Raw genomic sequence first — 13488 nt, 5'->3', positions numbered from 1 at the left:
CGACTAAATATATTCATATATATGTTGATAGATGGATATGCACGATAGTTGTTATATATATATATATATATAGAGATACATAAATATATAGAGGGTATGGAGTTACAGCGATACACAACAGAAAACAAGGCTAAAAACGAGGAAACTATTACCAAAGTCAAGGAAGGAGAAACATAAACATGAAAGACATGTAGACAGTTAGACGATCAAGGTGAGTCATCATGAGGTTATGAGTCTATGACAGATAATGTATTATATATATGTACTATATATGTATATCTCTCCGATCTCTAGAGGTGCTACGAATTTGTGGTTGGTGTTCAATGGAGGTCCTTAAATATACTCTAAACGCTTTGCCTACGAGTTACGAGTACTTGTTTTTTTCTAATTTTAAGACTAGATTCTATGATTCTCGGATGAGCCATGATCTATAATGGGGGTGTATGTGTGTAGGTGTACTCGTGTTTGTGTCAGTGTGAGTGTGGGTGAGTGGGTGTACTCGTGTTTGTGTGAGTGTTGGGCGCTTACCTTGTGAGAACTACGTGATCCCCTGCGTATGTTAAACGGTGAACCAGGTAAGGATAAGGATGTCTAAGTTTTGTTTTTTTTTTTCATTTTCATTTTCATTTTTTTTTATTTGTCGTACAAACAAAGTATAAATAGAAGAAGAAAAAGAAAAATGAATCAAATAAAATATATATATTCCTCGATTGCAGTTTATATTTATTATCTAAAGATAAATGTTGTATATATACTTTTTTGTACAAATTCTTTTCTTTATTTTTTTTGTATAAATTATTATTTTTTGTTTTATTTTTTTGCTGTCTACAATTTAAAAAAGAAAATTGATTAATTTGAGCGTTTACTTGTATGAGTGTGAGAATACACGTGTGTGTGTATATGTGTCACTATGTGTGTATGTGTTATTTATAAAATGATTTTATTTAGCAAATTTATATTTTATTGTGTGATTCGATTTTCTACTTCAGCGTAGCGTTTGTTTTTTTTTTACAAATAATTTAGCTCTTTGTATATTTTTAAAGGGGTCGGGGTGTAGGGTTTATTTTTGGGGGGAGGGGCTTTTGAAAAAAAAAACATAAACATATTCCATATAGACTTATAGTTATACGATTCTGTAATCAATTAACGAAGGAGTAACTTCAATATTACTTGAAGGAACAAAAAAATAAACAAAATTAAAGTTTTTTTGAACCCCTTTGGCTGCCATAACGGTAAACGGGTAACGGTAAACGGAAAACGATCAAATCAAATAATCGATATCGAAACCAAACTAAAGACTTAATCGATAAAACTCTACAATCAACTTCAATAGGCAAATCTCTTCAAAAAACTTGGGTACGGATGCATTTCTAATTTCAAACCACAAGTCTACGGCGCTTTATATCTCTGTAATTTATTTATTTATTTTTTTTTGGGGCGTGGCAGGGGCGTTTTTAGCGGATCGAACGTTTGGGGTTATATCTATGGGGTATAAATATGTATGTATCTACGTTGTATTACAGTTCTTGCCTCTGTTATACGGGCGCCCCTAATCGATATATTTTAATGGTACGTTTGTATTTCTGGATTTCGATATTTTTTTTTGTCTGTGTGAGTTCAGAGACAGAGAGGGAGAGACATAGAAAGAGAGTGTGTGTGGAAAAGAGAGAGAGCGAGAGAGAGAGAGAGAGAGCAACCTACCTGAGGCAAGTGGGGGACAGTCGATCCCAAATAGTTTCTGCTCTCATCGAAAACTATCTGAGGCTGCCCTGAGCAAATGTTATCGGTTAGAACGAGCTAGCGAGCGAGCGAGAGCGAGACAGCGATAGCGAATTATCAATCATTAGATAAATATATATTGTATATCGATAAATATACGTGTGTAGATATATATGCTCGTTTTATTCTATTTTGTTCAAGGCAGTTCATAGCTAGCTGTGTTTTTAGTTTATATCTTGTTAAGGCCAACATAAAAAAAACCGATAACCCGATACCGTAACCGAGAAAGTTGGACGAGTTTGCCTGTTATCGGTTATCGATAGCGCGCTTATCGCGCATTTCATTTTGTGTTAGTATGTAACTGTGCACTGAAGCGACCGCTTGTCAAATGCCAAAAAGTCGTGCTTTCGTGTGAGATTAAAAATATATATATGGAGAGAGAGAGAGAGAAAGTAAGAGCTCTGATCTGATTATCGCATTATTGGTTATCGCTCGCCCGATAGACTTGGTGATCGGTTCGATTCGATACGTTTCGATTGGATTCTCGATAAATTTCGATAGATCGGCGTGCGATTGGTACGAGTTCGCCAATCGATGCACTCAATTTCATGTTTTGGAATTCGTTTGTGGCGTGTGTCAACTGTTATATAACTGTTATACACATACAAATGCTATAACGGTAAATGTAACGTTCGATCAATGCATGCAATGGTTAATGCAACCACAAAAATCATCAAATCTCAAACTCTATCGCACAATATCGAAAAAATTAGAGTCTCGAAAATCAAAACTGAACTCAACTTTCAAACAAAAATAAGAAATTCCATTGCTCAAAGCCTAAGCCGAGTTCGAATCCGAATAATATGTCTGAAACATAAGCTAGTTATCATATAAAAATTAAGAAATCAAAATTAAAGTGATATATAGTTTTTATTGTTTTATTTTATTGTGGGTTCAAAGCCATCAAGCTGACAAATCTTAAGCCGAACACCCACTGGGGGGGTTCTTCTATGAATTTTAGCGTTTCAATGACAGAATGCGAGGCAGAATGCAGTAGGAAATTCAATTGTCGAGAAAACGATAAGATATTGGTTGTATTTAACAAGAATTTTTTTTCGATGTTACCTAAAGCATTCCGAGCAATGACCCAACCAAAATCGTAATCGAAATCGAAATCTAAATTGAAAACGGAAAGGAAACCACTAAACCATAAGAGACTTGAACCAAAACTCAAATAAAAATTCCAAGATTCTGAAGCTAGGCAAATGGACAAATCATTATTAAAAGCTCCTAAGCCAGAACTAGAAACTAACCGCGATTTCTAGAACTATATCGATATATCGATATCACGCACACACACAGGCACACGCATGCACATACCAAACAAAAAAAGGAAAATCAGTCGAGAATGCCGACAATAAATACCTGGTACTCGAAATGAATTTCTTTGAATTAAGGTTCTTTATTTTAAAATAATGTTTTTGAAGAGATGGATTTTTTAGACAACCCAGACAGACATATTTCAATTCGATTTTTAATACTGAAAGCTGTTTACTTCTGAATACCAGATATTAGAAAAGAAAAACAAGAAGAAAATCAGTAGAAGGAAGATCTGAACTAAAAAATTAAAATATCTTTAAGAGATAGAAAGTTCAAGAAGACAGAGATAGATAAAAATTGAATACATACATACATATTGACACGCACTAAAACTATGTCCATATACAGGTATGAAAGGATTCAATATCTAGTTGCATGATCATACGGGTAAGTATTAATAGCAATATAAGGCACGAAATGTACGATCCAATCAAATTAAAACCAAAACAAGGATAGAAAGATCCAAAAACTATAATTAAAATAAATTAAAAGTACAAAATGATATGCGATAATTGGAACTTAGATTCGATATAAATGCAATGGCAATGTAACGGTAACGGTAGCGGTAACTGTAGCTCTAAACTGTAGCTGTGGTGGTAGTATCGAATTGATCGATAGTTATCGGCGGAAGGGGACGATTTTATAGCTGAGCTGGCAACACAAGCAAAAACTCGAACAGCTTAGGCGGGGAGGGGCCTATAAGTACTTATCAGCAATTAGACAGCAATCGAAGTTATCGATAGGCAGTGATCGGAGGACGAGACCCTCGATTTAGGCAAACGCAACGGAAAAGCAACCTAACCGAGGCCAAAAACGAAATGCAAGGCAAACGCATACATAACAATCGAGTGTCCATGACATCGATTAAACGAAGATTGTTGAATCTTCTCGATTATTTCGATAGTTTTATTTTCAATATATTATCGATATTTTCAAATTTTAAGAAGTTCAACAATCACAATAGAATCACTACTCCAGTGAGTACAGTTAACACAACTAGAGATCTATACACATGGGTACAGTAGAGCCCCAAAAACGCAAAAGCCGAACCGAAACGGAAACGGAAATGAAAAGTAAGTGAAATAAATATAACGGTTATAATCGACACCAAAGGAGATATCATTTGAATAAAAATTAAAAGTAACCGGAAACGGAAACGAAAACGAAAACGGAAATGCATAACCGAAATGCCAACAAAAAATCAAATCACATAAAGAAAGAGTTAAGGTTAAAATGGTAACAAAACTAATAAAAGACTGGAATGGAAAGGAAAGGTAAAGAAAAATGCTGCGCCTGCGCTCGGAATACTTACCGTGCTCACTTTACGAACTTTGGTAGCTTGGTGTGCTGTGGTAGGTGCTGGTTGTCTTTGTATAACGCTCACCGACTCCGACTCGACCTCGACGCTCCGTATGGACATCTTCTCCTTGTTGTTGTCATCGTTGCCCTTCTCGCCGCCAACGAACAGCTCATAGCTGATACAGGAGTATGTCGGGCTCTTGGCCATCTCTGGATGCAGGGCGGCCTCCTCGGCGGCGGCCGCATCCGCCGCTGCCTGCGCCTGCGCATTGGCCCGCTCCTCCAGCTTGGCCGCCTTGGCGGCAGCTGCCTCCTCCGCTTCCTACAACGATCAAGCGGTTGCATCAATATTCGATATACATGGACTGAGTATTGATCTTTTGGCCTCCAAAGAGGAGGTTTATCGGGTTGGTGGGAGAACGGACTAGGATGGGGTTTCGGAAAGAGCTCAGAAACTATGGAATATGCTTTTAGAAAGCTAACCAATAACCTTATTTTACGTTATGCGTTAAGCAAGAAAATTATGAAACACAACCTCCTTGGTTCAAGTTAAATAGTGATAGTGTAAGAGTGAAGAATGTTAGGAAAATACATCCTGACTTTTTAATAAATCGATAAAAATCGATAATATATTTGATATGCTTCATGTAATAATGAAGTGAAAGAAATCCTGAATTGTTCTCACATTTATCAATATATAAGGTTAAATAGCTTAAGAATTCTTCTTAAATTTATCATATACAAGGTTGCATAGTTTTAGAAGAAAAGGAGAGAGTATTATAAAACACATCCATAGACTTTAGCTCTATTTCCATGAGTTAAGGGTTCTCTAGAGGATTTGATACAAACAGAAAGCAAAACTACACTACTTTGATCATTGATAGTCATAGATAGTCTTACAGATCAAATAATAATTAAAAGTGCTGTGCTGGGCTTTAAGGAGGGATCTTTGGTTGGGATGGGAATTATGGGTAATTTGGGATTACTTATCAGATATATAATATATATATAGAGCAAGTATATAGGTAGTGAGTAATTTGATTTTTTCTTTTGTTTTTTTTTTCGTTAATCATTTGTGGCAAGTGACGGGATCAAGACTATGGTGCACTAAAATCATAAGTATATAGTATAATTATTACGAGAGTATCTCGATAGAGTTTACATACAAGATTAGATATATTATAGGTACATATATATAAATATATATGAATATATATAGAGAGAAATAGAGAGATAGAGAAGGCAAGTTCCAGGAACTTTGAAAGCTAAATGGTTGAGTGATTGAGTTTATGTCTTTTTTATTTTTTTGTTGGCAAAGTATCAGACGGAACAGAGTACGACATTTTATACAAAAATGATTGATTAGACATATATATATGTTGCGAAAGTTGATTAAATTTGATTTGATAGACAGTTAGCTAAGCATACGAGATATTAGGGCATACTATATATGATATACATACGAGTAGGTCGATTCAAATATATATATATATTACTATATGTTACATACAAAAGAAAAAAGCAAGTCTGCTGTCGGTTTCATTTTTTACGGGTTGTACGGGTAGATATTCTCAATATTCGATCAAAGATCCCGCAGCAATCGAAATTGAAATTATCTACCAATGTTTTTTGGGTTTACTGTTCTGTTAGTTTTCAGTTTGTTTCGTTTCTTTTGTGGTTAGTAGTTGTTAAAGTTTTTGTTTGTTTGTTTGTTTGTTGTAGTAGTAGTACTGGTTGTTGGTTGTCTGACTTGTTTGTCCCCTGCCATGTGGCAGTTGCAGCTCATTGAGAAATGGCAACACTTGCAACGTCCACCCGGGCAATTGTCGTGGGGCAATTCTGGTCTGGGTGTCTACTTACACGTATCGCCTCCTCTTCGGCAGCCTCTTCTTCTTCGGCCTTCTTTTGCAATTCGTCATACGACATGGCAACAATGGCCAAAATCAAATTCACAAGATAGAATGAACCTAGGAAGATGATGACTATAAAGAACAGCATGTGCCATGGTCCTGCGGCGCGCAACACCAGCTGGTACAGATCCTCCCAGAAGTCCTGCGTCATCAGCCTGAACGCGGAGAGGAAGGCCCAGCCGAAGGAATCGAAACTGGTATAGCCATAGTTTGGATTTGGCCCAAACCCCTGTAGGCACACATAATCGTCATCGCATTGCCTGGATATCGTTTACGGCGATACAAGAATATAAATATAAAACAATCGATTATTATCGATTTTTATCGATTATATTAGAAAACTTTATAAAACTTATATCATTAGTTGTATGTATATCTTACCCCGCTCCAGAGATATTGCCGCATAGCGGAAAGGATATGCCCTCGTCCTCCGAATACCAGTTGCTGCTATTGCGATTATGATAATCCCAGTTTTCATCGGTGAGATTGCCCCAGGAGCCGTCCAGCGGGAACTTCTTGATGCACTTCTGGGTGAGCACGCCCATGTAGATCTGGAGACCCATCAGCGCAAATACCGATAGCGAGAACATGGTGAGGATGATCACGTCGCGCAGATTCTTCACCGATTCGATGACCGCACCGACGATGGTCTTCAAGCCTATTCGGGGTATTCAGAATGGGGTTTTTTCATCAAGACATGCCATCTATTACATAATATCTATATTATTTTTGACTAACTAATGCATACCTGGCACAATGGCTACGGTTTTAAGCGCTCGCAGCACCCTAAACGTTCGCAAGGCTGCAAGGTTACCTAAATCTATACCCATGGTCACATAACTGTGTTTTGTGATCGTCGATCGATTAATCGATATCGATTGATGTTGGTTGGATGTTGGATTCGTTCGATTCGGCCAGCGGTGGTCAGAGGAGGATTACGGATATACACACAAAATGTCATCGGATATTAGTAATTATAGTGCTATATAAGCATGCATGTTACGATTATTTATAGAATTTCGAAATCGATTCGTTTCGATCAAGATATCGATATAATTACAAATGTGGGTTGGTTCATAGACATATGTTTATCATATCTGCTTTTTTTTCATATCCATTTACAAAGCAATTAAGGCAAATCAAACGAGTGTATGCGATAAAAAAAGGGAAAATATATAAAAAGGTGAATATGTGTACATGAAAGCTGAAATGAAAGCGAACTCTGACATATGCATAAACATGGGTACTAAAATAAATAAAGCTGCGACCCCAAAGTTTATTACACATTTTGTAAATTAGCTTCACCTGGATCCAGTCCCGGACCCAGTCCACTTAGCCACCTGTCCCACCGATCAATTTTTCCCCCCTTCGGGGTCATAAAAAAAACATATTAATAGAGCCGGCCGCCGCTCGTTCGACTCTGACCCGTTGTACGTCATCCTTTGGGAATTCTCGGTTGGTGGTGCACCCACTATCGCACCACCCGATACCTGCACCACCACCATCACCACCACCGTGGAACTCAACCGAAAGTGCCAGTGGCAACAGCGATTCCCATTTATATTTCATGAATATTTATCGATTTGTCTGCCATTGCGTGCATTTCTGTCGTATAATTGCCCGACTTCTGGTTTGCTCCGGATTATCCGTTTGCTTCAAAGCAAATATACTATTAAAAAAAGAATGTATAGAAATAAAATGTATAATAAGGCTAGTCCGCTTTGAGCTTTGATGTTTGCTTTCCTAGAAAACTAACTTTATTGCATGGCTACTTTATTAAAGGTTTTTCTTTATTTTAACAAATTATAAAGCTTTTTCAAAAAGAAAACATCAAGAAAACCAAACAAAAATCCTATTCTTTATTATTCTTTTACGTATGCGTAATTTTCAATCCACAAATATTACGTATACGCACTGTAGAACCTTCTATGATTTTCCGAGCAATTTCGTATGAAAAAGTAGCTTAAACAGCATATAATTCTCAGTATTTTCAGCCATTATTTTGGAACGCAAGACAGACATTACGTATACGCAGTGAGGACCTTTGACTGACTTCACTCTCAAGCTGATTTAATTGATTGTTATGCCATGAATTTTATTTGATTACACATGTGTAGGAATGTAAGCTACTTTGGAATTTATTTGATTAAAGCTCACTCTACGTATGCGGATTATTTTTTGTGTAAAGAATGCAATTACACACTTTTTTTGGCTTTAATGCTTGAATGCTTCAATATGGAATATGGTTAGAGGCTTATTTAAATTAAGCTGCTTGGAATGGCCTTTTTTAAAGCTTGTATTACGTATAGATATTAATTTTGTTATATTTCATATTCAATTATTTTCATTTATTTATTGAATAACATTGCATTTTATTGTGGAAATTAAACATTGAGGAGTTTTTTTTTAAGAGAGTACATGGCGTATGCGCAATATTTATGTCAAGTTTTATTGGAATAGATAGTTTTACTTCTTGATTCGGCTACAAATGTTTTTAAAATAATAGAGTTTTTCAAGAAACTATGTAAAAATTATATTAGAGATAATAGATTTTTAACAAAAACATACATGGCGTATACGTTATATTTGTTTGTTAAATTTATTTTGAATATATACTTTTATTTTCTTTATTCAGCTTCAATGCTTGACAAAAAACTGGAAATAGTAGAGTTTATCAAGGAAAAAGGTTAAAATAATACGGGAGAGTTCATTGTTTATGAAGCCTACATGGCGTATACGCAATATTTTTTCAAAATAGTTTTATTTCTGGGTTTTGATTTAAAGCTTGAACATCTAATTTTTATAAAAGAATTTAGCAAGGATAAAGGTAACGAATTGGAAAAATTTTTAATTAGGCTACGCCATGTAGCCATTTTTTTAAAACGGCTACATGGCGTATACGTAATATTTTTATTAGAAATCGGTTGGTTGTCTTTGTTTTGTTTAAAAGCTTGGAAATCTACTAAAAACAAAAGAATTTAGCAAGGACAGAGGCTAAAATTATATAAAAAATACATTTTTTAACAATCCTACATGACGTATACGTAATATTTTGTTAAAAAACTGTTTTAATATGTTGCTTCATATTAATAGTAACAAATCAACTTTAAATAAGATTGTTTATAAGGGAAATTGGTGAACAATTTTTCTAAAAGAATAAATATTTAGAATAAAGCCTACATGACGTATACGTAATATTTTTGTTGGCTTTATATTTCCACTATTTTACAAGCTTTTTGTGTTTTTATACTGAAAATGTATGAAGTTTTGTTTCCTATGGTATATGTTTTTTAATTCCCCTTCGCTGCGATTGGTGGGAATTGCCTGCATTTCAAATAACTCCAATTTTGCTAAAAAAAAAAAAAAGCACAAACTCTTAAAGCCGGAGCTTTAAAATGTCGTGCCTGGCATTGACGAGCCAAGGCTGCGCGTCCTGGCGGCGCCACCAGCCAAATGTGCCGCACGACACAGTCAGCAAACGGTTTCAGTTCCCCCACCCCTCTTGCTGTATGCCCCTTGTCATATGATTCTTCCGCCCGTGGCCCATGGCCCGTCCCACCTAGCCTTCCATGTTGCTTTTGGCGCCCAACAACAGAACAGCAAAAAAAAAAAACAAAAAAAAGGCAAATAGACAGCTCCAATAAATGCTTAAAATGAAGCAGAAAGCAATGAAATGGAATTGTCACGAAACGACAAAAACAACACATGAAGGGAAAGCGGCAATTTCCCAAAAAAAGAAAGCCAAAAGGGAGAAAGCGAACAAAAGAGAAAGAAAAGAAAAACGAAAAACACAGAAAAAGATGAGAAATGGAACAAAAATTAACTCGAGCGACCAAAAAATTTGTTTATGGCTTTTTTATGTGTGTTACTCACACATATACATACATTGTATGTATGTAAATGTATGTGTGTGTGTGTTAAATAATCGTAGAAAATCCTAGCATGTGCGCTAGTATGTCTGTGTGTGTGTCGGAGTGTCAGTGTGAGTGTGGTTGGGCGCGTCATTAGAAACGGCAAAAATAAATCAATAAAAATGCTCGACTAACGGGACTCCTTTCCCTCGCGTGTAACGAATAATTGTTGTTTTTGTTAGTCCTTTTGCTTTTTGTCCTTTTTTTTTGTTTTCCAACTGCTAAGTGTATAATGCATGTAATTGTTGTTGCTGCTCCTACTCCCAAAGCTCATTCTCTGCTCACTTTTGACCTCTATTAGTTTTAAAAGCCTTTGTAAACTTTTTGTTTCCATTTTTTTTTATATTTTTTCCCAAACTCTAACTCTGAGAAATCGAAACTTTCTGTCATTTGCATTTAATTGAATTTTCAACTTGTTTCATTTTAATTGCTTGTGAAAAATCAAAGGGCTAACTTTGCTTCCAGTTTTTAATGCATATTGATTTATGTTCCTTTGAGGTTACTCTTATTTATTATTCATGAATTTATTTAGCCTCATTTTATTAGATTCTGGTTCAATAAACTGTACTGTTCTTATTTAGGTCATTATTCTTCTATTCATTATTACTTCCGTTTTCAAAATGGCAGTTATTGAGTGAAACAGTGTTGACTAACAAGTGTGTTCTTAACCCTTAAACGGTGACTAGGGTTTTATTTCTCCTCCTACAATAAAACCAAAAAAAAATTGTATTCCTCCAAAGAGTCTCCTTAGAAACAGTAAAGGTCAAAGATAAATAAGATACAGGAAGATATATTTAAAAATTTACATTTCAAATCACTTTATGCTTTACAACACTGGATGTTAATGACCACCTTGTGGCTTGAAAACCTTAATTTTGTTGTTACCTTTTCCATTTGTATTTTTTTTTTGTTTTTTTTTTGCCACCTGTGCTCAATTAATCACCGATGCTGATAGGACACACATCTGTCGTTTTGATTGCATTTAATTGAGCTGCAGGAGTGTTGATTGTGCATATGTCATGGCTGTAAATCGTTTGGGTGACTAACTGTTTTCAGTTCGTTTAGCCTCGTGTTTTTCCATTTTTTGTTTTTTTTTTGTGCCCCACAACCCTTTTCTTCTCACATTGATTGACTAGATTCGATGTTAATTGCCTGTATACCAGCCCACCCACACTGAACACACACTCCCATGATTATGTTAATGAAGTGAGTGTGTGTGTTGTTACTCTGTGAGTGTGATTATTTTGCATAAATTGATAATAATAATAAATATTGTATGCAAATACGGCTAATTTGTAATCAAAAGTCAACTGACTGAAAACTTTCGAAGAAAAACAAAACTGAAAAATATGGGGAATTATGGTAAATTGTGTTCTGACGGTTGTTGCTAGACGGATTTCTTTAATGGGTCTACGATATTACGGATGTATTGATTACTGATACTGATACTGATACTGAAAAGCAAATTGTAAGACAAAAGGCAACGAAAAACGCAAAATTAGATGATTATACACCATTTATCCCGAAAAGTATGGTATTGCATACTTTCGGGCTGAGGTTTTGGAGTTTTGAAAACGCCAATTCGAAAATACAGTGTATAAACATGAGTATGAGTGTGAAAATAGGTTTTATTCAATTGTAAAATATATTTTTAATGTTTATATATATATATTTATAGGTATATATATAGGTATATATGTAACTCACGCTAAAGCTATTACTACGAAGTCCAGCCAATTCCATGCATCTCTAAGATACGTAAACGGGCATAAAATGAAACCTCGTGCCATCACTTTAACAGCTGATTCAAATGTGTAGATTCCGGTGAATATCACCCTAAAAACGAATTGAATTTCGAAATGCAATTTGTTGTTGATCTGCTTTTCTTTTTTTCGATATTTTTAATGCATTTCAAATTTGATTTATTTTTACGCCTGATGGTTAAATAATTAATCACACACAAAAAAAAAATTATATAAGAAACAGACACACACACAAAACTAAAACCAATGGTGAAAATTGTCGAAGAAAATAGATGAAAACATTGGCACTTAAAAATATATAGTAATATCGTATGTAATAAGGCTACATCCTATATCCTTGATCCTTGATTTGTGTGGCTCTTCCCGATCCAGCGTTGATATTTGAACAAGATTATTAATATGTTTCCTTGGCATGATGTCTGCTTTTAATAAAAAGTACTTTAAAACTAACTTATCGTTAAACCTGAACTTGTATTTTTATTAGGCTTATGTATAGTTTTAATTAATTTGTAAATATTTTAACTATTTTTCATATTTTGTGATTTATGTGCCGTCCATTAAAGGAGGAGAAAATCGGGTTGCATAAGAAAACATCTCACAGATATCCAGAAACTTAAGGCGCAGGACATCAAAAGGACACTTGGCGAGTGCTCGAATGTCCTAATTACCGAACTGCAGATGCAGATAGACAATTGTCAATGTCAATAATGGTTAATGCTCAAAGCTCCGCCTCCCTGCACTTGCTTTTGGCTTTGGACTTTGTGGGTGTCAGATCAATAGGCCAACCTTCGGCCCCAGGACTTGCCCAGCTTGCCCTGCTTACCCAGCTTACCCAGCTAGCCACGCCCACACACCCGCCTACCAGCACAACCCAGTTAACGCCTACTGCTTCTGCTTCTGCTTCTGGCTGGTTCTGGTTAGCCATTTGACAGATTTCAGGCAGACAGCGCTCCAGTGACACTCTCGCCTGTACCGTCTCCTTTCGGCCAACTAGTTCAAAGTCGCCTGCCAGGACGAAGGTGGCTTAGTGGGTGGCTGGGTGACTGGGTGGCCGGTTGAGCTTCTGTGGCTTTCTGTGTCGCCTCCCAAAATGGAAGGATGAGCACGCGTCTGACCTAGGCCCCAATGCCCGTGAAGGGCACTTGAGTTGTGTTTTAATTGCAGGTATTATATCTTTCTCAGGGGCTCGCACAAGTGTGACCCCTTTGCACGGAGATCCTGGAAAGGATTTCCCACAAAAGACATTCCGTCTTCACTGATTTTTTAAATCTTTAAAAATTGTTAGTTTCAAGGAATAATATATTCAAGTTAAAAAAAATACATAATTCTTGGTTTATTTTGTTTAAAATTAAATAAATTATAAAATTGTAATATTTTTTAAATTAACTTTAGTTTTATAAATTTTTTTAAAGCTTTAGAATCCTTTTGTTTTAAAATTTCTCTCAGTGAGCGACCCACTTTATGAATTCACCTTCTCCTCTCCTCCTTTCTTCGGCCATTTCTTTC

At 35.8% G+C, this 13488-nt stretch overlaps 1 protein-coding gene across 50 annotated transcripts in view; it reads right to left on the bottom strand.

Moving 5' to 3' along the window:
- para (sodium voltage-gated channel paralytic) overlaps nt 1–13488 on the bottom strand; it is a 61046-nt gene that overhangs the window by 32935 nt on the left and 14623 nt on the right. For 38 of the 50 annotated variants that reach the window (XM_070279148.1, XM_070279145.1, XM_070279246.1 and 35 more), the window contains 6 exons: nt 11927–12055; nt 7057–7148; nt 6690–6966; nt 6259–6568; nt 4412–4720; nt 529–591 (listed from right to left, as the gene is read on the bottom strand). In XM_070279148.1, the coding sequence (XP_070135249.1) occupies nt 529–591; nt 4412–4720; nt 6259–6568; nt 6690–6966; nt 7057–7148; nt 11927–12055 (1180 nt within the window). The remainder of the gene's footprint in view (nt 1–528; nt 592–4411; nt 4721–6258; nt 6569–6689; nt 6967–7056; nt 7149–11926; nt 12056–13488) is intronic. The other 12 variants (XM_070279208.1, XM_070279213.1, XM_070279257.1 and 9 more) reach the window with 1 other exon arrangement.

The sequence above is a fragment of the Drosophila bipectinata genome, chromosome XL (assembly GCF_030179905.1).
Source record: "Drosophila bipectinata strain 14024-0381.07 chromosome XL, DbipHiC1v2, whole genome shotgun sequence".
NCBI classification, from domain to species: Eukaryota; Metazoa; Arthropoda; class Insecta; order Diptera; family Drosophilidae; genus Drosophila; species Drosophila bipectinata.
Note: the sequence above shows the minus strand (reverse complement) of the source record. Positions and strands in the feature narration are given on the sequence as shown.